Source organism: Bubalus bubalis, chromosome 1, assembly GCF_019923935.1.
Source record: "Bubalus bubalis isolate 160015118507 breed Murrah chromosome 1, NDDB_SH_1, whole genome shotgun sequence".
NCBI classification, from domain to species: Eukaryota; Metazoa; Chordata; class Mammalia; order Artiodactyla; family Bovidae; genus Bubalus; species Bubalus bubalis.
The window spans coordinates 87234698-87260261 of record NC_059157.1 but is presented as its reverse complement, the minus strand read 5'-3'; the positions used below and the strand labels follow the sequence as shown (position 1 = coordinate 87260261).

The window sequence follows — 25564 nt, the reverse complement described above, 5'->3', positions numbered from 1 at the left end:
GTATTAGGACCCAAATTATGCAAAATATCCAGGCAAGAGTAATCTAGAAAACATTATCTTTATGTATAATTCATTTAGCAGCTGCCTATTTGTGACACATATTATACACTGATTAAGAGCATGGTTAAACAGTTGAATGGTGTGCATGCTTCATATAATAACACTCTGTTCTTACTGCAAGTTTAAAGAAGCAAAACTGGGAATAGTGAAACTTGGTGTGTTCATGTTAATTTGAACAGTCATGATCTGAATAATGCTAATAATTATGGAACGTGAATGCACTCAGAGCTGTTTCTTGCAGAGTGAGAGGTCTGAGGGAGAATCTGGGGGAAGTTCTTTGCAGTGGCCTGTAAGTAAACCATGGTTGTAAGTGTTTCCCTAAGAAAACATGATGAGTAAGTAGCTAGCATAAAGCAACCAAGGGGTAGTCAGGCAATAAACAGAGAAAAAGGGAAAAAATATTTATTTCTTAACAAGGATGCTGATAAATTTTTCAATGTTTGAAATTCAATTCTGTTCCTTCAAAGTACACTTCAAAATTCGATAGCACTTTCTCCAGCTTTTGATTTCCTAAGGACCGCTTATAGGCTTGGAAAAGTTGATGATTGTGGGGAGTAATGGTAAGCCCTGGGGTGACAATTAAGGGACAGGTATTGAATTTGAAACTCTGTGGAAGAATTTGAGGCTTCTTGGAATATTGCCCAGAATTCCATTTAAAAAATCAGTAATGGTAATGTTCATTTCCTTAATCTCTTCATCTTTCGTTTAAAAGTGTTGCCCAGTGAAATGACCTACAGCCATCTTTTTGTTTAGAAAAGTTACATGAAAACAATCAAGCAAACATGTTGCCTATTCACTGACTAATACCAGGGAGAAAATTTTTAAATATACTGAGCAGAAGGATGTCCTGGCACTCTCCCAGGAGGTATTTCTCTATTTCTATAACATACATTGTTTTCTTTCTCTTGGCATGAATGTAAAATATTCATTGCAGAATAATTTTAACAGTTCAGTAAACAAAAGAAAATAAACACTTTGAAATATCTGTGCATTTGTAATATATATTACCAGAGACCAAGAGATCATTCTCCTTATTTCTCAATCTTCGGAGACTTTCAACTACTGCTATCCATTACCTTCTGCATGGGCTTCAGAGATGAGAAACAGAAGGAAGTTTGTATACGACAAGAGAGAATTTGCAGTGGGAAGTTTTGTGAAAGAAGGAGGATTCAATTGTGGAACAGATTCTCTCCTTTAACAATGTCATTATGGCAATAATTAATTGACTTTGTTTCCAACGTAATAGCCATATGACTTGAGCACATCACAATTTCTTTGGCCTCAATTTCTTTACTTGTTAATAAATAAAAATAAATACACACATGGACATACACACACTCACATATATTGGTAGAGCTATTGATAAAGATATCCAACTATCTTCGCCACTCTGTTTTCTATTCCAGCTTACACCAAGCTTCCATCATTTCCTGTCTAAGGGTGCAAATGCATCTTTTGCTCTCTCTCTCTTTTTTCTCTACAATTCATTCCCAACATATCAGGCAGAATGAGCTCTTGAAAAATAAAATTTCTGTTATGTCAACAGGTGCTTAAAATTTTCCAGTGGACTCCTTTCATAGTCAGTCTTCTCCTTTCCATGACCCTTCATGCTTTAGTTTCCTACCCCTTTCCCTGATCTCTTAGTTGGTCAACCATCCTGGCCTTTCTCCTACTTCTGAACTATGCCAAACTTGTTCCCTAAGGTTTAGGATCTGTATTTCTTCCCTTTCACCTTAGAACATCTGGCTTCAGATCTTGTCATGGCTGGTACCTTTATAATTTTCAGGTCTCATTTCAAATGACACCTCATTAAAGAAGTATTTTCTGACTGTGCTTCCAAGGTAGCTTCTCAAGTTTATTTTTTATAATTTTATAATATATCCAGCATCTGTCACTAAGATTGAGATTTGTCTTTCTCTTACTTTTAAAACTTCATTTATTATCTTTTTAAAAAATTGTTTATTGTCTTTATAATAAAGATTATCAAGGCTGTAAGCTTCATAAGAAAAGTTTGTTTAGTGCAATATCTTCAATTCCCAGAACAGTACCTGGCACATAGTAAGCACTCAACCAAGGGGTTGTATAAAGTCTCTCAGACTGTAATTATACGTGATTATTTAATGTCTGTCTTCTCCACAGACCAGCTTAGCATCCAATTATATTAAGGAATACATGTTAAATGAATAAATTATGATTACTGAATCACCAAACTAATTGTATATTTATAGTCTGCTTAGATAATCTAGTCCGTTTGTATGACTGAGGTGACATTTTAATCACTCATGTTTTCATTTTCTTATTTACATTATCTATCAATCTGGAGGTTTTCTTATGTGTTGATTACTGTATCAGAATGTCTTCAGGTACAGGTCACAGAGTCATAGAAGGTCCATTTCTCAGGAGCTTAAGTAAATAAAATATTTAACTAAATTATAAACAAATAACTAGAACAAGTGGATTCTGTATTGACACAGATACTTAACATTTTCATTAGAGAACTAGGTTCTTTTGCACTCCTACCTGGCCATCCTGAGCACTGGGTTTGTCTCCTTAGGCTTCTTGCCTCATGACTGAAACATGCTGTCACAATCCCAAGCCTATGTCCTGCCAAAGCTATATTCGAGGCAACAAAGAAAAGAAAGGGCCAACACTACAAAGCTCTCCCTGTAAGCCTATCTACAGTAGACCTCAACCCCCAGATTTTCTCCAAAGTTGCCGAACTCACTTCCCTTTACATTTAAATGACTTTTCAAAGAATAAAATTTAAGTGTTAAAGGAGAATAGTATAAATATGTATGAATTATGATTTATTTTCTGGGTATGAGTTCATTATCAACATCCAAATAAAGATTTTATTAGCAAGGAGAAGATGATTAGAGAGGCTGGGTAGGCAGCTAACAGGACCTGCCATAAACAGCATAAATAACTGATAATCTTTTTCAATTTATTTGCCATTGATGTGAAGCTCCTTATACTGGGAATAAGTAAGCTTTTCACAGAGCTTTCATGTGATTTATACTATATTTATAATGTTTTTCTTTCCAGTTTTCTATTGTCACAGGGGGAAAAAAGGCCTTTTTTTGACATAAGAGATGAAACTGGCAATTAAGCATTAGAATGACTTCATTTCTTAAGATGGTATCTCTGAAACTCAAGGGCTAAAGTCAGCAGCTTTGTATACACTGTCTTATTTTGTCTTTTTTCTGCACAAGCAAGATGGGCCAATGAACATGGTGCTTTCCGCTCGCTGAACAGCTGCTGATTGATCTTCCTCAGTAAATCAATTTAGTCTGGGTTTGTTCTAAAATCACTAGGAGCAGGGAGAATAACTCTGAATTAGACAGTGTTGGATGTTGCTAAAACAAAAAACAAGCAGTACTTGGTATTTCATACAATTTATGGTTAATCATCAAGATGTAGGCCAAACGTCTTCAGATTTGTGACTGGCCTTCGATTATTCCTCATTGATTAGCATTTAGACTAGAAGGGCTGGATGTATTTCAGATGTTTGTAGATATTAAAATATTATCTACTATGTGCTTTTATAAACAATTTGTCTTGGGTCTTGTAGAATTTTCTCTTCTGTTAATACCTTGACCCATTGTAATAACTGCTTCAATGTCTGTAACATTTTCTGCTTTCTATTGTAATTTTTTCCTCTTCTTATGATACATTAAGGATTGTTTTAGGCTTACTCATTTGGTGGGTTGTGATTAACAACAGTCATATCAGAGAAGAAATTAATGTAATTTTACTGAAAACAATGTGCTTATAGTTTCAATCACTTTCTTCCTACCATTTTCTTATTAGTGTAATTATCAGCAATTAACAAAGCAGACACTAAGTAGTGTATTAATCTTGCTGTTGAAAGCATTAAAACATGTAAAAGATAAATATCCTGCTTTCTAGGGTTTTATAAAAAGCTAAAGGGATTCATTACTACTTGTAATTACTACTTCTAAGTCACCCCAAACCTGAGAACTGATCAGCAATATTAGTTTCTCAGTGGTCTCTTGTCTTCAGTAACGCCTTCCAAGGTCTAAGGCCTTCGAGTCCTTTCTTTAAAATGCATATTGGAGAGACACAGGGCTGACATCTACAAAGGGTTTGCTTTTGTGCATGCTTTGCACAAATGACAGACGGAGGTTTTCCCACAGTGTGGCTTGGCTATGGTATGCATGAATGAACAAGATGGTCCTCTCTAGCTTCAGGATTTCTTATTGAGCTGTTTGCACAGGTCTTTTCTATTCTGTATATGATAATCTTCAAACCTTTTTCATGTGTTTCACTACCAAGACCTCTGTAATGATCACAAATCCTTATTTCCTAAGCTCCAAAGATAAGACTTTTTAGGAAATAATTCTTTCGATATTATCTGTGCTATTGTTGATTCCTATTTCCATCTAATGCTTTGTTGTTCAGTCACTAAGTCGTGTCTGACTCTTTAAGACCCCATGGACTGCAGTACTCCAGGCTCCTCTGTCCTCCACTATCTCCCAGAGTTTGCTCAAATTCATATCCACTGAGTTGGTGATGCTGTCTAACCATCTCATTCTCTGCTGATCTCCTCTTCTTTTGCCCTCAATCTTTCCCAGCATCAGGATCTTTTCCAATGAGTCAGTTCTTCACATCAGGTGGCCAAAGTACTGGAGCTTCAGCTTCAGCATCAGTCCTTCCAATGAATATTCAGGACTGATTTCCTTTAAGATGGATTGATTTGATCTCCTTGCAGCCCAAGGAACTCTCAAGAGTCTTCTTCAGCATCACAATTTGAAAGCATCAATTAATGCTTAAGTCTGACATTGTCAGTTCACCCAAAGAAGTGTATGCCTCCTGGCAGAACTGTACCAGAAAACTACCATTAAGATTTTTGGTCTCTCAGCCTTGATCCAAACCTGTATGTATGATGTTCAGTTCTTCAACAGTTATTGGGTATTATTGGATATTGTGGCTCTGCACTTAGCACATGTTCTCTCTGGTTTAGTGTAAAGCTTTGTTGCCCTTTCATCTCCATTGTTATTGATTTGCTTTCTGGCATTTGGACTCAAAGTCTGGATACACTAATTCTGAAATATATAGTTTTTAAATATTAGATCATTAGAGTACCCTTTACAAAAGCTTATACTGACAAAAATTAATAAAAACTGTCAGAATTTCTGACTATGAATTCAGTTCAGTTCAGTTCAGTCACTCAGTTGTGTCTGACTCTTTGCGACCCCATGATTCGCAGCACGCCAGGCCTCCCTGTCCATCACCAACTCCCAGAGTTCACTCAGACTCACGTCCATCAAGTTAGTGATGCCATCCAGCCATCTTATTCTCTGTCGTCCCCTTTTCCTCCTGCCCTCAATCCCTCCCAGCATCAGAGTCTTTTCTAATTAGTCAACTCTTCGCATGAGGTGGCCAAAGTACTGGAGTTTCAGCTTTAGCATCATTCCTTCCAAAGAAATCCCAGGGCTGATCTCCTTCAGAATGGACTGGTTAGATCTCCTTGCAGTCCAAGGGACTCTCAAGAGTCTTCTCCAACACCACAGTTCAAAAGCATCAATTCTTTGGTGCTCAGCTTTCTTCACAGTCCAACTCTCACATCCATACATGACCACTGGAAAAACCATAGCCTTGACTAGACGGACCTTTGTTGGCAAAGTAATGTCTCTGCTTTTCAATATGAATTAGTCCATCAAATAATCATTGGTTGGCTCAAGGGCACTTTTTTCCCTTTGAATTAAGGAAATCTAAAATTGGCATATTGATTTCTTTCTCTCCTGCTAATTACAATGGTCTGCATATTTGACTGATTTCGACTGACTTCTATCATAATATCCTTATCCATCAGAGGGCAGACAGAATGAAAGCCACAGTCACAGAAAACTATCCAAACTGACCATATTGATCACAGCTTTGTCTAACTCAGTGAAACTATGCCCCATGCTATGTAGTGTGACCCAAGAGGGACAGGTCATCATGGAGAGTTCTGACAGAATGTGGCCCACTGGAGAAGGGAGTGGCAAACCACTTCAGTATTCTTGCCTTGAGAATCCCATGAACAGAATGAAAGGCAAAAAGATATGACACTGAAAGATGAACTCCCCAGGTCAGTAGCCACCCAATATACTACTGGAGAAGAGTGGAGAAATAGCTCCAGAAAGAATGATGGAGCCAAAGCAAAAACAGTGCACAGCTGTGGATGTGGCTGGTGATGGAAGTAAAGTCTGATGCTGTAAAGAACAATATTGCATAGGAACCTGGATTGTTAGGTCCATGACTCAGGGCAAATTGGAAGAGTTCAAACAGGAGATGGCAAGAGTGAACATTGCCATTTTAGGAAACAGTGAACTAAAATGGACTGGAATGGGCAAATTTTATTCAGATGACCATTACACCTACTACCATGGGCCAGAATCCCTTAGAAGAAATGGAGTAGCCCTCATAGTCAACAAAAGAGTCCAAAATTCAGTACTTGGGTGCAATCTCAAAAATGACAGAATAATCTCTGTTCATTTCTAGTCAGTATCACAGCAATCCTAGTCTATGTCCCAGCCAGTAATACCGAAGAAGCTGAAGTCGAATGGTTCTAAGACCTACAAGACCTTTTAGAACTAACATCAAAAAAAGATGTCCTTTTCATCATAGGGGACTGGAATGAAAAAAGTAGGACTCAAGAGATACCTGGAGTAGCCGGCAAATTTGGCCTTGGAGTACAAAATGAAGCAGGGTAAAGGCTAACAGAGTTTTGCCAAGAGAATGCACTGGTCGTAGCAAACACCTTCTTCCAACAATACAAGAGATGATTTTACATATGGACATCACCAGATAGTCAACAGTGAAATCAGATTGATTATATGGATTGATTATAATATATATATTTAATATATATTGACTATATTATTTGCAGCCAAAGATGGAGAAGCTCTATACAATCAGCAGAAGCAAAACAGGAGCTGACTGTGGCTCAGATCATGAATTCCTTTTGCAAAATTCAGACTTAAATTGAAGAAAGTAGGGAAAACCACTGGACCATTCAGGTGTGACCAGGGTTATAAACAAATCATATATGAATTATAAATCAAATGCCTTAGATTATACAGTGGAAGTGACAAACAGATTCAAAGGATTAGATCTGATAGATAGAGTACCTGAAGAACTACGGATGGAGGTTCATATCATTGTACAGGAGGCAGTGATCAAAAACCAACCCCAAGAAAAGAATGCCAAAAGGCAAAATGGTTGTCTGAAGAGGCCTTACAAATAACTGAGAAAAGAAGAGAAATGAAAGCCAAGGAGAAAAGGAAAGATATATCCATCTGAATGAAGAGTTCCAAAGAATAGCAGGAGAGATAAGAAAACCTTCTTCTTGATCAATGCAAAGAAATAGAGGAAAATAATAGAATGGGAAAGACTAGAGAACTCTTCAAGAAAATTAGAAATACCAAGGGAACTTTTCATGCAAAGATGGGCTCAATAAAGGACAGAAATGGTATGGACCTAACAGAAGCAGATTGTAAGAAGAGGTGGCAAGAATACACAGAAGAACTGTACAAAAAAGATCTTAAGGACCAGGATAACATGATGGTGTGATCATTCACCTAGAGCCAGACATCCTGGAATGTGAAGTCAAGTGGGCGTTTGGAAGCAACACTATGAACAAAGCTAGTGGAGGTGATGGAATTTCATTTAAGCTATTTCAAATCCTAAAGATAATGCTGTGAGAGTGCTGCACTCAACATGCCAGCAAATTTGGAAAACTCAGCAGTGGCCACAGGACTGGAAAATATCAGGTTTCATTTCAATCCCAAAGAAAGGCAATGCCAAAGAATGCTCAAACGACCACACAATTGCACTCATTTCACATGCTAGCAAAGTAATGTTCAAAATTCTCCAAGCTAGGCTTCAATAGTATGTGAACTGAGAAATTCCAGATGTTCAAGCTGGATTTAGAAAAGGCAGAGGAACCAGATCAAATTGCCAATATCCGTTGGATCATTGAAAATACAAGAGTTCCAGAAAAACATCTACTTCTGCTTTATTGATTACATCAAATCCTTTCATTGTGTGGATCACAACAAACTGGAAAATTCTTCAAGAGATGTTAATACCAGACCACCTTACCTGCCTCCTGAGAAATCTGTATGCAGGTCAAGTATCAACAGTTAGAACCACACATGGAACAATGGACTAATTTCAAACTGGGAAAGGATTATATATTGCCCTTTACAAGGATATACAAGGCTATATATTGTCATCCAGCTTATTTAACTTATATGCAGAGTACAACATGCGAAATGCCAGGCTGGATGAATTACAAGTTGGAATTGAGTTTCCTGGGAGATATATCAATAACCTCAGATATGCAGATGACATCACTCTTATGGCAGAAAGCAAAGAGGAACTAAAGAACCTTTTGATGAAAGTGAAAGAGGAGAGTGAAAAATTTGGCCTAAAACCTAACATTCACGGGGAGGGAGGTGGGAGGGGTGTTCAGGATGGGGAACACATGTACACCCATGGCGGATGCATGTTGATGTATGGCAAAACCAATACAATATTATAAAGTAAAAAAAATAAAAAATAAATAAAAAAACTAAGATTATGGCATCTGGTCCCATCACTTCATGGCAAATAGATGGGGAAACAATGGAAACAGTGACAGACTTTATTTTTGGGGGCTCCAAAATCACTGCGGATGGTGACTACAGCCATGAAAGTAAAAGACACTTGCTCCTTGGAAGAAAAGCTATGACAAACCTAGATAGCGTATTAAAAAGCAGAGACATTACTCTCTGACAAAAGTCTGTCTAGTCAAAGCAATGGTTTTTCTAGTAGTTATGTATCAGATGTGAGAGCTGGAGCATAAATAAAGCTGAGTGTCAAAGAATTGATGCTTTTGAACTGTATTGTTGGAGAAGACTCTTGAGAGTCCTTTGGACTTTAAGGAGATCCAACCAGTTAATCCTAAAGGAAATCAGTCCTGAATATTCATTGGAAGGACTGATGCTGAAGCTGAAGTTCCAATACTTTGGCTACCTTAGGTGAAGAAAAGACCCTGATGCTGGGAAAAGACCCTGATGCTGGGAAAAATTGATGTCAGGAGGAGAAGTGGACGACACAGGATGATATTGTGGTGTCTATCAGTGACTCTATGGACATGAGTTTGTGCATGCTCCAGGATTTGATGATGGACAGGGAAGCCTGGCATCCTGCAGTCCATGGGGTCGCAAAGAGTCAGACAGGACTGAGTGATTGAACTGAACTGAATTACAAAGGTCTGTATATTTGACTGATTTCAACTGACTGCTATCATAATATCTGTCGAGTAAGAACTGTTAAAAGGAAGAGTCAGTTTATTATTTGTCCCAAATGGCAAAGCTCCTTTCTTAGTGATGAATTTGGCTTATCAAGCCAGGATTTTATTGTTTTTCATTCTTCCAAGGTTTATTTGTTCACCACCTTTTTGCTGAAAAAGTTATTTAAATCTTCACATTATAGCCTTCTGATAACATAGCTATTTTTCTCCTGTTTTTCTTTATATTTAGGCTGCTGAATTACATTTACCTAGAGGAAACTGTCATTTTCTTTTCTTGAATTTTTCATTAAAATTCTGTGCAGAAACCTGTCCTTATTTCTATTTATGCTAATGATATGTAGCTTGGTGGGAGCTAGTAGGTTTCATGGTCCTGTATCCAAGAGTGACTTTGTGCCTGAAGCTGTCGTATCACTTCCATTCTTTGCTTCGTTAAATCTTAAGGAACATTTGAAGTACAAGTTATTCTTCAGGTTGGCCTGGTTCACCTACACAGACTTAGTGTAAGATGCATTTTACCACATGGTACTAATATCTTAGCACAGTCTCATTTCTACCATTGATGACTTGATGGACATAGAATCTTGTGATAGGCTCTCAAAGAATAACACTTTATTTTTCAAAATAAAAAAATCAAAAATATTTTTCACCACAGGTTCTTTTATTTAGTGCATTGGATATCATATGATTTTAAGTGAAAGTGTTTAAAAGATTTTACTGCATAACTTTTAACAGTAACTCTTTTATTTAAAAAAGATAGAAGTGAGTGAAAATTCATATTATGTTTTACTAGCAGGTAAGCATCATTGGACACAACTGAGTGACTTCACTTTCACTTTTCACTTTCATGCATTGGAGAAGGAAATGGCAACCCACTCTGGTGTTCTTGCCTGGAGAATCCCAGGGACGGGGGAGCCTGGTGGCCTGCCACCTATGGGGTCGCACAGAGTTGGACACGACCGAAGTGACTTAACAGCTTAGCAGCAAGCATCATCTCCAGAAAAATCTCAATTATTTATGCTAAAGTGCTTAAAGGCAGAATAGTGAATGATCTAAAATACTTTTATCTCACTTTCATTAAAAATATCCACTCTTAAAGCTGGACATGTCTTAAGATTTAAAAATTCACATCAAAAAGTCAACTTAGAAACACTTGAATGAGGTAAAGAAGGAAGGATTCTTAGATCTCCCCCCAACTATATGAAACAACTATATGAAATACATGCTCCTCATGCTCCTCCATTATTTGCTTTAAATATTTCCATGTTGGGTACAGAGCATGTCTTCTTTAATTAACTCCATGTTGGCATAGAGTGACTTTTTTCACATACTATGCAGAATAGGGGAGGTTAAGAGTTGGAGCTTAGAGAGATCTTACTAATGCAAAGTAAATAGAATTAAGATATTAAAAGAACTGTGATTATGCAGGTTATGTATTGTCAATAGTGAGACTCAATAGTTCAACTAGGAAAGTCCTTATTAGGAAATACCACTATCAAGGAGAAAAGCAAAGTTTGTCTTGGATGATACAAAGTGAACACAATTGAAAGTCAGAATCAGGGAATTTTATAAGTTTTACAGATACTGTGATAAAATGATTTTTCCATTTCATTTTGGTCTTTAAAATATAAGAAATGGAGCTACTCATTTTAATTAAAAGAAAAAAATAAAACATCTGAATAGTAGCTGCCATTATTGTCATTGTTGTTGTTAAGTTGATAAGTTGCTTTGCAATCTCATGGACTGGGCAAGAATACTGGAGTAGGTTGCCATTTACTTCTCCAGGGGATCTTCCCTACCCAGGGATCTAACCCACATCTCCTGTAATGGCACGCAGATTCTTTATTACTGAGCAATCTGGGAAGACCAACTGCCATTATTCCATATCTTAAATAAAACATATCTCTTAAAACAGACAAGTGTGAGCCATAATATATCTTTTTATTTTATTTTATTTTTTTTAAATTTTATTTTATTTTTAAACTGTACAATATTGTATTAGTTTTGCCAAATATCGAAATGAATCCGCCACTGGTATACCTGTGTTCCCCATCCTGAACCCTCCTCCCTCCTCCCTCCCCATACCATCCCTCTGGGTTGTCCCAGTGCACCAGCCCCAAGCATCCAGTATCGTGCATCAAACCTGGACTGGCGACTCATTTCATACATGATATTATATATGTTTCAATGCCATTCTCCCAAATCTTCCTACCCTCTCCCTCTCCCACAGAGTCCATAAGACTGTTCTATACATCAGTGTCTCTTAATATATCTTTTAATGTTCTTTTTAGGTAAATATGACCTCATTTCCATAATTGAGAGCAAAGAGGCATAACATTTTCTATGTAAGTTTAAGATGGGTTGTTTAGCAATATTAAAATGAGAGAGAGTCCCTCCTCTAGAAGTGGGTATAAAACAGTTGTCCATGTAAATGTGTGTCAGATTCAGTGAAGGAAGAGATTTCTTAGCACTTAAGTATAACCAGATATGAGACCACGTAGTCAAATGAGAGCAATCTAAACTCAGTAAATTTTGTGCAGATTAAATTATCTACAAATCACTAATTGTATATGTATCATTAGGTATGTTCCATAATCATCCCTGCCAACCTCTCCTCATGAAGTGCCTGGTAGGCTCTTTATAGAATTGGCATGGAAAACCAATGTCTCTCAGTCCTTGTCTAGATCCTATTTTGGGGCAATCTTTCCTTCTGTCTTTAGACCATAATACAAACTGGAATTACTCTAATAATATTGCAAACAATAAAAGTAAACAAACTAAATTTGAAAAGGATGGATAAACTTACAGTTGTTGTATAAGCAGCTTCTGGATCATCTTCCAGCACTCGGGAGAGACCAAAATCAGAAACTTTGCATACTAAGTTGCTGTTGACCAATATATTCCTAGCTGCTAGATCTCGGTGAACATAACCCATATCAGAAAGATACTTCATTCCTGATGCAATGCCTCGGAGCATACCGACCAACTGGATGACTGTGAAGTGACCATCATGTTTCTGAAAGAGAATCACAGTTATTTATGTTAGTTTATTTTATTATAGTGTGGGTGCATGCACGCATTCCTGTGTGCCTGTTTGTGTAGGGGTGTGCGTGTGTGTGTGGTGTATTAAATGAAACCCTTGATTTTATTTTACTGGATCCAATTTAATGTAAGCACCAAGTCTGCCGATCATTTTGTTCATAACAAAAGTAAAAATCTGTTTGAGATTTAAAAGAAAGGAAAATCTAGGTTGAAGTGATAAAGGGGGAAAAACAAAGGAGAGAAGAAAACCATCCAAATTAACTTCCAGAAAAGATGATTTCAACAACTCTAAGTAACAAAAGGGAACTAAATTTAAATAAGATAATAGCAATGACTTCTAAGAAAAAAGAATTCACTTTTCATAGTAGTTAGCTCCTAACCAGCTGTGTGTGTGGGTGTGTGTGTGTGTGTGTGTGAGCCCAATCATGTCTGATTCTGCATGACCCTCTGGACTGTACAGGGCAGCAAAATCTGGGGTTGGATGAAAGTTGTGTGATTGCTGGAAATTGTGAGAAATGATCAAAGAAAAATAAAAATTGATTGCATAAACAAGTTTAGGAAAGTTGTAGGAGAATGAAAACCATATGCAAACAGAAAATAACTTGATTTTCCTAATCTTTCCTTACAGAGTTGTCCCTTAAACAAAGGTGTGGACTGCACAGTTCCACTTATACCTGTACTTTTTTCAGCAAATACCTAGTTGGGCCTCTGCATCTGCAAGTTCCGCTGCCTTGCAGATTGTGTACACTATTATGTTTACAGTTCTGGGTTGATTATATCGGAAGATATAGAATTCTTGGATACAAAGGGCTGACTATGGAACTTCAGCATCTGTATATTTTTGTATCTGAGGTGGGTCTTGAAACCAGTTCCCTGTGGATATCTAGGGACAACTGTACAGAGCAAATGGAAAGAAAAGTTGGCAGTTGACTGCAAACAGGACTATTTTAGTTCTCAGGAAAATTAAAAGAAATATGAATAACAAGCCAAGCACAGCAGTGGTATATAGTAATCAATCCTCTGACTAACTATGCTTCTCACCTTGATTTAAAACTGTATTTTAACTGAAGTGTAATTGATTTACAATATTGTGTTTGTCTCAGTAGTATAGCATAGTGATCTAGTATTTTTGCAAATTTTACTCCACTATGGGCTTCCCTTGTGGCTCAGCTGGAAAAGAATCTGCCTGCAGTGCAGGAGACCTTGGTCGATCCCTGGTTTGGGAAGATCCCCTGGAGAAGGGAAAGGCTAAGTACTCCAGTGTTCTGGCTTGGAGAATTGCATGGAATGTATAGCCTATAGGGTTGCAAAGAGTCAGACACAACTGAGTGATTTTCACTTTCTTTCACTTTTATACTTCACTCTAGGTTATTGCAAGATGAAGGGTATACAGTATATTCTTGTTGCTTATGTATTTTATAAATGGTAGCTTGTATATATTAATCCCATACCCCTAATTTGTCCCTTTACCCCTGCACTAACTCTTCCCTTTGATAACCACAAGCTAGTTTTTGAAATAATTTTTTTTAAATAAAAAAAATTCAACTGTCATTCATGTAAGCTGTGTGTACCAGTAAGACCTGATACAAATACTATGGTACAAATGTAGAGAAAATGAATATAAAAATATTTTAAGTTTGAAAATTAATGCGTACTGTTCTAATTAATTATTTGGAGATTGTTATCATTAATGGGGTTATAGAGAAGTGAGATTCTCAAATTGGTTTTACATATCAGGTAACATTTATTTATGAATGATACTAAAATTAATATTTATTAAGAGACCAGAGGACTATATTACCTTATACAAGGTGGTAGAGGCATACATAACAGTATCTCAACATTTGCAAAGTTAAAGAATTTTTCATGGATATGTGATTTAAACTGTAGAGTAGGTTAAACATTGGGATGAATTGACCATATTACAGTGATGTGGTCTCTGCTACAATGATGATTCATTGGCCAGTTAAGTGAATAAACTTATACAACAAACGAAATAAACTTCACCTTACTACAACAACTTACATCCCTGATAGTTCTATCTTAATATCTTCCAAATCAAGTGGAGAGTAAGGAAAAGAACTCTTTCATAAAAGAAACAGTCTACAGCAAGTGTATCCTATTTAAGCAGGAGCTTCTGTATAATTAATGTATAAAAGATAACCTAACAAAGAAAGTCTTTGCTGTTATTAGGTCTTTATGTTTCTGATCCATCTTCTTAGACAGTGCACAATTAGATGAAATCTGCCTCTTCTATCATGTACCTCACTTACCTCTCCTCTATTAGGAATCTCAAAGCCTTTGAAAGCATTCATTCTTTTGGCCTAGAAAGGATTACACTAATTTTAAAGAGATGGTTCTTTTACATATTAGTCAATTGTCTGGTATCACAGTTCTTGTCGAGGCAGAATTTCTGTATAGTAGGAAATGTTAATAATAGACGATCTGAAGACTAGAGTGTGTGTTAATTTCATTATTTGTATAATAAAAATGCATGCATGCTTAGTTGCTCAGTTCTGTCCAACTCTGTGACTCCCTGGACTGTAGCCCACAAGGCTCCTCTGTCTGTGGGGTTCTCTAGGCAAGAATACTGGAGGGGGTTGCCATTTCCTATGCCAGGGGATCTTCCCAACCCAGGGATCATACCCAAGTCTTCTGCATTGCAGGCAAATTCTTTACTGTTTGAGCCACTAGTGAAGCCCTACAATGAGAATACTATAATCTAATTAAGAGTTGTAGTGAGAATCACATACAAAACAAGCAACACAGCTCATCACTTATTTCAATAATACCTGGTATTAAATAAAAACATAAAATCATATGTAGTTTTTGTAATTTTAATAAAATTCAGAAAACTCTCCACTCACTCTCCTGAAAAATCAAGGCAAAAGAAACTTCTACATCATAAGGAGAGAGAGCTACTCAATGCTAGGTTGAAATTTAATTTCCTATCTTGTTCTGAGGGTGGCACAAAGTATCAAGTTATTTATTTTATTTTTTAAAAATTTTATTTTATTTTTAAACTTTATAATATTGTATTGGTTTTGCCAAATATTGAAATGAATCTGCCACAGGTATATATGTGTTCCCCATCCTGACCCTCCTCCCTCCTCCCTCCCCATACCATCCCTCTGACTTTTTTAGAGCACTTTTAAGTTCAAAGCAAAATTAAGAGGATGATACAGAGATTTCCCATATACCTTCTCCTTCAACACACACATGATCTTCCCACACATGATTATCAACATCCTTTACCAGAATGGTACATTTGTTACATTTAATGAACCTCCAACACAAATCATAATCACTTGAAGTCCATGGTTTGAACATTAGGATTCATTCTTGGTGTTGCACATTCTATAGGTTTGGACAAAGTTATCATGACATGTACTCACTGTTACAATATCACATAATGTTTATGTATAGTAACATGTATCAATAACAGTATTTTCACTGCTCTAAAAACTGTGTTCCATCTGTTCATTACTCCTGCCACTCCCTCCCTCGCCAACACTTATTTTTTCATGGTTTTATAGTTTTGTCTTTTCCAGATGTCATATATTTGGAATCAGTATGTAGCTTTTCAGATTCTTTAATTTAGTAATATACGTTGATGATTTCTGCATGTCTTTTCATAGCTTGAGATCTCATTATTTTTAGTGGTGAGTAATATTCCATTGTCTGGATATGCAGTTTATTTACTCATATACTTACTGAAGGACATCTTGATTACTTCTAAGTTTTGACAATTATAAACAAAGCTGATATAAACATTTCCATTTATTAACTGTTTATAGCAGTTTTATTTATTGACTATTTATGCAGGTCAAGAAGCAATGGTTAGAACTGGACATGGAACAACAAACTGGTTCCAAATTGGGAAAGGAGTACATCAAGGCTGTATATTGTCACCCAGCTTATTTAACTTATATGCAGAGTACATCATAAGAAATTCTGGGGTACATGAAGCAAGAGCTGGAATTCAGATTGCTGGGAGAAATATCAATAACCTCAGATATGCAGATGACACCACCCTTATGGCAGAAAGTGAAGAAGAGCTAAAGAACCTCTTGATGAAAGTGAAGAGGAGAGTGAAAAACTTGGCTTAAAACTCAACATTCAGAAAACAAAGATCATGGCATCTGGTCCTATCACTTGATGGCAAATAGATGGGGAAACAGTGGAAACAGTGACAGACTTTATTTTTTGGGGCTCCAAAATCACTGCTGATGGTGACTGCAGCCATGAAATTAAAAGACTCTTGCTCCTTGGAAGAAAAGCTATGACAAACCTAGACAGCATATTAAAAAGCAGAGACATTACTTTGCAAACAAAGGTCTATCTAGTCAAAGCTATGGTTTTTCCAGTAGTCATGTATGGATGTGAGAGTTGGACTGTGAAGAAAGCTGAGCGCCGAAGAATTGATGCTTTTGAACTGTGGTGTTGGAGAAGACTCTTGAGGGTTCCTAGGACTGCAAGGAGATCCAGCCAGTCTATCCTAAAGGAAATAAGTCCTGGATATTCATTGGAAGAACTGATGCTAAAGCTGAAATTCCATACTTTGGCCACCTGATGCTAAAAATTGAGTCATTTGAAAAGACCCTGATGCTGGGAATGATTGAAGGCAGGAGGAGAAGTGGAAAACAGAGGATGAGATGGTTGGATGGCATCACCAACTCAATGGACATGAGTTTGAACAAACTCTGGGAGTTGGTGATGGACAAGGAAGCCTTTCATGCTGCTGTCCGTGAGGTCTCAAAGAGTCGGATACGACTGAGCAACTGAACTGACTGAACTGAGCAGTTAATACAGCTGCAGGTTTTTATATGTACATAAGTTTTCACCTCCTTTCATTGAATATCTAGGAGGACAATACCTGGATTGTATGGTAAGTGTATGGTTAGCTTTGTAAGAAACTGCCAAACTGTCTTTCCACGTGGCTGTACCATTTTGCATCCCACCAACAAAGGGCTTTTCCTGCTGCTCCATATCCGCACCAACATTTGGTATTGTTAGTGTGACTGAATTTGGCCATTGTAATAGAAGCACAGTGGTATCATTTTAATTTTTTTTCTCTAACATCATATAATGTGGAAATCCTTTTCACATCCGTATCTGCTATAAGGTGGAATGGATGAAAAAATTGATCCAAATTGATCACTGGAACAGAATAGAGAGCCTACTGTGAACACAGCTGATTGGTCCTTGACATAGGAGCAAAAGAAATACCATAGAGAGAAAACAGTCTTTGCAAGAAATGGCACTGGAACAATTGGACATACACATGTGAAGAAAAAAAAAAGCTTATTAGTCTAGGTTTTTTGATCAATTCTTTCAGATTTTCTATGTAGATAACATGTCATCTGTGAAAAAAGACTGTATTCCCCCCTTCCACACACTTCTTGTCTTGCATTAGAGGGTACTTCCAGTATGACATTGAAAAGAAGTAGTGGGAGTGGCCATCCTTGCATGTTCCTGATCTTAGTGGGGGCAGCTTTAAGTTTTTTACAGTCAAGTATGATGTTAGCTGTTGGTTTTTTTTGGTAAATAGTCTTTATCAAGTTTAGGATGTTCTTCTTTATTCCTACTTTACTGAGTTTTTATTATGAGTTGGCATTAGATTGTGCCAAATGCTTTTTATTTATCTGTTGCTATGATCACGTGATTTTTCTTTGCTTTACCCATTTGCTGTGATGAGTAACAAGTGATTTTTGAGAGTTAAACCAGTCATGCATATTGAGGTAAATCCCACTTGGTTGTGTAATTTATTTACAGTGTTGGCTATGATTTGTTAAAAGTTTGTTCTAAGTTTTTTCTTAACAGCTTTATTGAAACATAATTCAAAAACCATATAATTTATGCTTTTAAAGTATACAATACATTTCTCTTTTAGTTTATTCATAGAGTGTGTAACCATCACCATTTTAGAACTCTTTCATCATTTCTCCCCCAAACCCCATATTCACTAGCAGTTACTCTCCATCTCCCCCAACTCCTTCCACCAGTCATAGGCAACTACTCTTAAACTTTCTATCTCCTTAGATTTGTCTGTTTCAGGTATTTCATATAAATGGTTTCATACAATATGTGGTCTTTTTTGGCAGTCTTCTTTCACTTAGTTTACCGTTTCAAGGTTCATTTGTATTGTAGCATATATCAGTATTTCATCATTTTTAATGAAGAATAATATTATATTAATTTTGTTTATTTATTCATCGGTGGCAGACATTAGAATCACTTCCACTATTTGGTTATCATGCAAGATATTTTTTTGTTACACATTCACACTTTTTTTTTTTTAAGAAATTTAAGTTCTACTCTCTTAGCAGATTTCAGTTATACAATACAGTATTAGCAACTATAGTCACCATGTTATACATTAGATCCTCAGAACTTATTCATCATATACCTGATAGTTTGTGACCTTTTACAAACCTTTTCCTATTTTACACCCCCACCAACCCCTGACAACCAGTTTTCTACTCACTGTTTCTATGAATTCAACTTTTTCCTTTTTGATGCCACATATAAATGATACCATACAGCATTTATCATTCTCTGACTTATTTCACTCAGCATAATGTCCTCCAGGCTCACCCACACTGTGCCAAATAGCAGGTCTTTCTTCTTCTTTTAAGGCTGAATAGTATTTCAGTATATTATATTCCAAATTTTCTAAATCCATTCATCCATTGACAGATACTTTGGCTGTTTCCATATTCTGGCTGTTGTGAATAATGCTGCTATGAACATGGGAGTAGATATATCTTCAAGATAAGAGTTTAGTTTCCTTTGGATATATATCCAGAAGTGAGATATACAGGCTATATGGTAGTTCTATTTATAATTTTTTGAGGAATCTCCATACTGTTTTTCATAGTAGTAGTACCAATTTATATTCCCACCAACATTGTACAAGGGTTATCTTTTCTCCTCAACATTGCCAGGATTTTTACTTTTGTCTTTTTCATAACAGACATCCTTACAGTTGTGAGGTGATATTTCATTGTGGTCTGCATTTCCCTGATGATTTGTGATGTTGAGCATCTTTGCATCTATCTGATGGCCATTTGTATGTCTTCTTTGGAAAAATGTGGATTTAAAAACTGCCCATTTAAAAATTGGATTATTTGTTGTTTTTTTTTTTTGTTACTATCATGATAATGCTGGCTTTGTACAATGAATCTAGGCATTCTCCCTTTTCTATTTTACATGTTACTTTAAAATTATTTTAACTATTCTTATCACCAACATTTGAAAAGACTTGAATTAACTGCTTTTATATCAGCATCAAAGCAATCATAGTTCTAATAACTACACAAGGCATCATTAAAAATGAGATTTTGGTGTTTGAAAAGAATATAAACTACTTTTTCCATGTTCTATGATGGGTCTATACAATGTAGTATGTTTATTTCTATTTTACATGGCCAAGATATTTTCCCGACATCCATAAGGTTAAAAGTATTTTTATAAGTGAACTAAGATATGCATCTGCCTTTTTTTACTTTTTGATGTTTTCCCTAGTGGTACAAAACTCTGGTGCATAAAAGTTCAGGAGTCTTAACATGAATCAAGGTAATAGCATCAAACTAACCTATACTAGTATTCTCATATTCTTCTCTGCTACATGAACAGCAACAAAAAAGATAATTTTATATAAGAATGTACTTGGTGAAACAATAAAACTCATTTTGTTAAATATTGATTCTTGATTATGTGTCTCAGGACCAACATCTGTGGGGCATAGAAAAGAGCTGATAGGAATAAGGGAGTTGATCCTGAGAGTTCTCCCCAATAAAGCTCCTTCATACAAATCTTTTAAGAATCTCCTTCCCAGGGAACCCAACCTGTAACAATATCTATCTATCTATTTGTCTATCTATGTGCTATTTATAAAATGTGTCCCTGATTAAAGAGAAGCTCTCAAAATAGCTGTATATTCTTCTGGGAATTCATAAACATCAATTATTACCATATTCTTACAGGGAAAAAATATCTAACATTCCCTAAATACTACACACCAATCACAGTTATAAGCTCATTAGAAGTATTATCTCATTTAATCCTTGAAACAACTCTGATATAATAGTAGTTTCTGTCTCTATCTTCTAGATGATCAAACTTAATGGCAAAGAGATTTAATAACCTAGTAGATGGTGAAGTCAGGATTTGAATCCAGGCACAGCTTACATAATTATAATTCTAGAGCTTATATATGTTAATTCCAAACCTTCTACTATTAATTGGAGTTATCTGAAAAACTGTTGACCCCAAGTGTGTCATAGTGACCCAGTCTGGGCTAGTTTAGGCAGCTTAACTTGGTTCAATAAATCAAGGTATACAATAAACAAACAGCACTCCGGATGAAACCAACAAATAACGATCTATTTATCCATGTGTAGCTGAAAGAAATAGGCTCACTTATTCATACATGAGGTATGGCAAAAATCTATGTCTCTACAAATGATGCAACTCTCTCCTTCAACAAAATCTATATTCCTTTTTCTAGTCCTTGTTAACATAAGCCTTCTCAAGTGTAGTTTAGGATATAGTGGTTTTCTTGAATAAGGTAGCTGGTTAATGAATAGTGACTGAATAAATAACCTTTGATACTATCTTGTAGTACATTGGTTGCTATTGCTATATTATTCCTATGCTGTGTATAAAAAAAAAGTTATCTTTTTTTTTAAGGTGGGACAGTGGTTTTCTTCCTTTTATGCAGCCGTTCTATCACAGCATCCACTATATGCCATGCCTTGTGTCAGCACTCAGTAAATATTAATTCAAATTGAATTGAATTGTTTATGAGGGGAGGAGAAAAATGTGAGAGTGCTGAGATTTAATATCTTTGGGCTGCCTTCTAGAGATTAATCAAAAAGAAACTATGAATTTTTTTATGACATATAGTTTTTTCCCCAGGAAGACAGATTCAAATGAAAGAGAGCGAATGTGGCATATTTACACACTGCATCTCAGAGCTTAGTAGCTGGAATTCAGTTTGTCTTCATTCTTCTTTTCCTTTGCTCGCTCAGCCTGACTGTTGAGAAACACCGAGCTTAACCTCTAAGTGACAGAGAGGGTGAGCCTGATTAGAAGGTGGTTTCTGAAAGCTGCATATAACATCTGTTACTTCTGAAAACTGCAGAGCTCCACACAACCTCCTCTCTGACTCTGGAGCACATTTCCCAATCTGAGCAGTCACTGGCATGTCACATTGTCTCCACAGTAATACAATCTCTTGTTGATGGTTTTCACAACCCAGTCTTATGGGTTGTGCCCCACAGACACTGTAAAACCTCTCAGTGTATTACATTCATCCTAGGTTAAGCTCAAGTACTTAGTTTTTGCTTAGCACAAATGTAGGGTTTGAGTGCCATGTTGTCCTAAAGTCATCACGTTATTGTCTAACAACTTAAAAAAAAACAAACCAATATATTCAGGGTTTTCTTGAAAATACAAACATCACTCTGTCAATCATTTGCTTAAAACCCTTCAAAGATAGAACAAAGTATAGTATTCGATATAAAGTTTTGGCTTTGCCTTTGTCTCTACTTTTATGTCCTATTCTAATTCAAATTTTTGGTGTTTAATTCACCACCACAACATGTTATTTCTCATCTAATGTGCTTTGTTTATATGGTTCCCTCTTCCAGGAATTGGAAGGGTTGCCCCTTCTAGTCTTTGGGCAACCAAGATTTTCATGATAAGCATCATATCTTTTGGGATGTCCTTAATAAAATCCCAAGTTCATTCTTTCAAACAAGACTCATTTAACCTCTACTGCAGACCAGTTATTGTGCTAATTGCTGTAATCCAAGTAAGAAGCAAAAGAGAAAGGTACCTCCTCCATTTTACCTATATTTATTTGAAAGCAGGAAAACAGAAAATAAAAATTTAACTGGGGCATGAAACACTGACTTGTGTATAGAGAACAGAAGTGGAGAGACCAATTAGGAAAATATTAAAGAAGGCTGAGCGCCAAAGAATTGATGCTTTCAAACTGGTGATGGAGAAGACTCTTGAGAGTCCCTTGGACTGCAAGGAGATCAAACCAGTCAATCCTAAAGGAAATCAACCCTGAATATTCATTGGAAGGACTGATGCTGAAGTGCTGATACTTTGGCCACCTGATGCAAAGAGCTGACTAATTGGAAAAGACTCGGCTCAGAAAGGTTGAGGGCAGGAGGAGAAGGAGGTGACAGAGGATGAGATGGTTGGATGGGATCACTGACTCAATGGACATGAGTTTGAGCAAACTCAGAGAGATAGCGAGGGACAGGGAATCCTGGCATGCTGCAGTTCATGGGGTCTCAAAGAGTCGGAGACGATTTAGCTACTGAACAACAACAACAAAGAGTAACCAGGATAGAGAAACTGGTGATTAAAACTCAAAACTGAATCAAGATTGAGATCTACTTTAGAGACACAGCTAGCAGGACTTGCAAGGAGTGGGGAATTGGTCAGGAAAGTGGAGGAATAAAGATGGAAACTGTTTCTTTTTATTGCTCTCAAAGCATCTTGTCTATACTAACATTAGCTAAAGCTGTGTGTGTGTGTGTGTGTGTTGGCTCTCCCACTAGCTTGACCATAATCTCACTTCAATCTCAGGACCTAGCACCACGCCTGACACTCAGTAGATATTCAACAGATACTCACTGGATTAAACTGAACTGAATTTATTTTTCTCTTAATGGACTAAGTACTTCTGGCTTTTAGTCAATAATAGAATATTTTCTTGAAGTATTTTTTATGGAAAGTTAGATTTACTACAAGAGATTCTCTGAGAAAATCATGAGTAAATGACAAATACTGACTATACATGTAAACATCTTCACTTCTGAGTACAACCTCCAGAATTTTGTATTTTTGCTAGAGAGTGAGGAAAAGGGGAATAAACATGTTATACAGATGTCTGCAGTATCTGTTTCTAGGTCTTCACTAGAGAATTATAGTAATGTTGAGCCCATTGACAGAACAGCCTTACAAATTATCAAAGACCCATGGATCATAATATATATCACTGTCATCAAACATTCTTGTTGAAAAATGTGCAATACTCCTTTGTACAGAGTAAATAATTGTTATAGTGACTCAGTATCCTAAAAACATTAAACACGAGTGATAAACAGCACTATACCTAGTAGATAATAAACTACTGTTCTAGAGGAGAATTAATAAAAATTGCATGTCATCATTTAACAAATATTTGCCAAGAATTCAATTCACTATGCTGTTCAATTCACTTGGTTAGCTACAATAAATAAATCAACTTGCAAGGATTCCTTACAAAAGTGGTGAAATAAATACTGTTGGATAATGACAATTTATGATTTAAAATGAAGTGACAGAGGATGAGATGGCTGGATGGCATCACTGACTCGATGGACATGAGTTTGAGTGAACTCCGAGAGTTGGTAATGGACAGGGAGGCCTGGTGTGCTGCGATTCATGGGATTGCAAAGAGTTGGACACGACTGAGCGCCTGAACTGAACTGAACTGAATGAACATTTGGTTATTATGTATGTCAAAAGACTTTTTTAGTTTACTAACCATGAGTTATAAAAAAATGGCACCAGCCTTTCAAAACAGAGTGGCAAAAATAGAAGGGTGAGCTGGAGAGTTGTAAAATTATTACTTCCAAAAATGCTGACTTGAACTACAAAATGGCTATGCAGGAAATGTACTTTACTAAGTGGTTTACAAGAGATTGAGGTATACAAACAGTGGACACTTTGTTAACCTCTTGTCTCCCTACTTTTGTGTTGCTTGAGGACATTTTGAGAAAACTAGAAGTTGAAAGAAACACAATGGTTTTCTAAGGCACTGATGATGAGAATCTCTGAAGAGTCACAACAGAGAAGAGATGAATTCCATGTTTCTAATTGTCCCTTAGCCCAAAAATATTCTCATCCATACTGTGTGAATGTTCTCACTTCTTTTTTTTTTTCTAACTGAAATTTCATTATTAAAATTCTGTTTGGGCCAAATTCACAGAATCAAAAGGTAAAATGGTGGTTTCAGGGACCAGGTGAGGGGGATATATAGAGAGTTACTCATCATTGTAGCTCAGCTGGTAAAGAATTCTCCTGCAATGAGGGAGACCTGGGTTCGATCCCTGGGTTGGGAAGATCCTCTGACAAAGAGAATGGCTATCCACTCCAGTATTCCGGCCTGGAGAACTCCATGGACTCTGTAGTCCATGGGGTCGCAAACAGACTTGACTGAACAACTTTCAATGTGCATAAAGGGCTAGTTAAGCAAGATAAATAAACTCTAGAGAGCTTCTGTACAATAATATACCTGTCATGAACAATACCATATTGTATACTTAAAATTTTGTCAAGAAAGTAGATCTCATAACCAGAATAACGTAAAATGAAAAAAAATTATTTGGATTTACAAGTTCATGTAAAAATGCAAAATTATCTAGGAGAATTAAAATAATATTTGTGAATCACATATTAGTATGAATTAATCTAGTTTTCTCCAGGGATGGGGAGCCTGGTGGGCTGCCGTCTCTGGGGTCGCACAGAGTCGGACACGACTGAAGCGACTTAGCAGCAGCAGCAGCAAGATCTGTGACAATGAAAGAATGGGAGCAATGAAAGAATGGGGACAATTAGGATGGGGTAAAGGTCCAAGCTACAGGTAATTCTATGAAGTAGAAAAAAGCCTAGCCTGGGGATAAGAAGGGTAGGAAGGGTGTGCTACCATATGAATTTAAAACAGAAAAAATTAAACATCTGAGGATCTGAGAAGAGGATATTAAGAAAGGGGTGGATGCTGCATAAAAATGGACTGCACCCCCCCCCTCCACCGCTAAAATAAGGCACAAAAATCTATTCCATTTTTTTTTTTTGAAGGAAACTACAGGTCTTCTTTGTATTGAAAGTTACATCCTTGAGCTGTATTCTGTGTTAAAGAGGCTTTTATGGATCTGCCTAGGGACTTAAGAAGAAGCTTTAAAAGAAATATTTATGGGAAAATGCATCCTGAGTTCTCAACAATTGATTTATAAGTGACTTTGCAGAAAACAGTCCTTGGAGGATTACTTCTATAACTTAAGTTTAAAGTTAAAATTCAGTTTTTATATGTTTCTAAATCAGGAAGTTGACCATGCTATGACTTTTTAAAATGTTCTTGAATTAGAAAAAGAA

The 25564-nt window shown here is 36.5% G+C and overlaps 1 protein-coding gene across 2 annotated transcripts in view; it reads right to left on the bottom strand.

The window, feature by feature from the left end:
* EPHA6 (EPH receptor A6) overlaps window positions 1–25564 on the bottom strand; it is a 1039321-nt gene that overhangs the window by 106934 nt on the left and 906823 nt on the right. For both annotated transcript variants that reach the window (XM_025282417.3, XM_025282425.3), the window contains one exon: window positions 12168–12377. In XM_025282417.3, the coding sequence (XP_025138202.1) occupies window positions 12168–12377 (210 nt within the window). The remainder of the gene's footprint in view (window positions 1–12167; window positions 12378–25564) is intronic.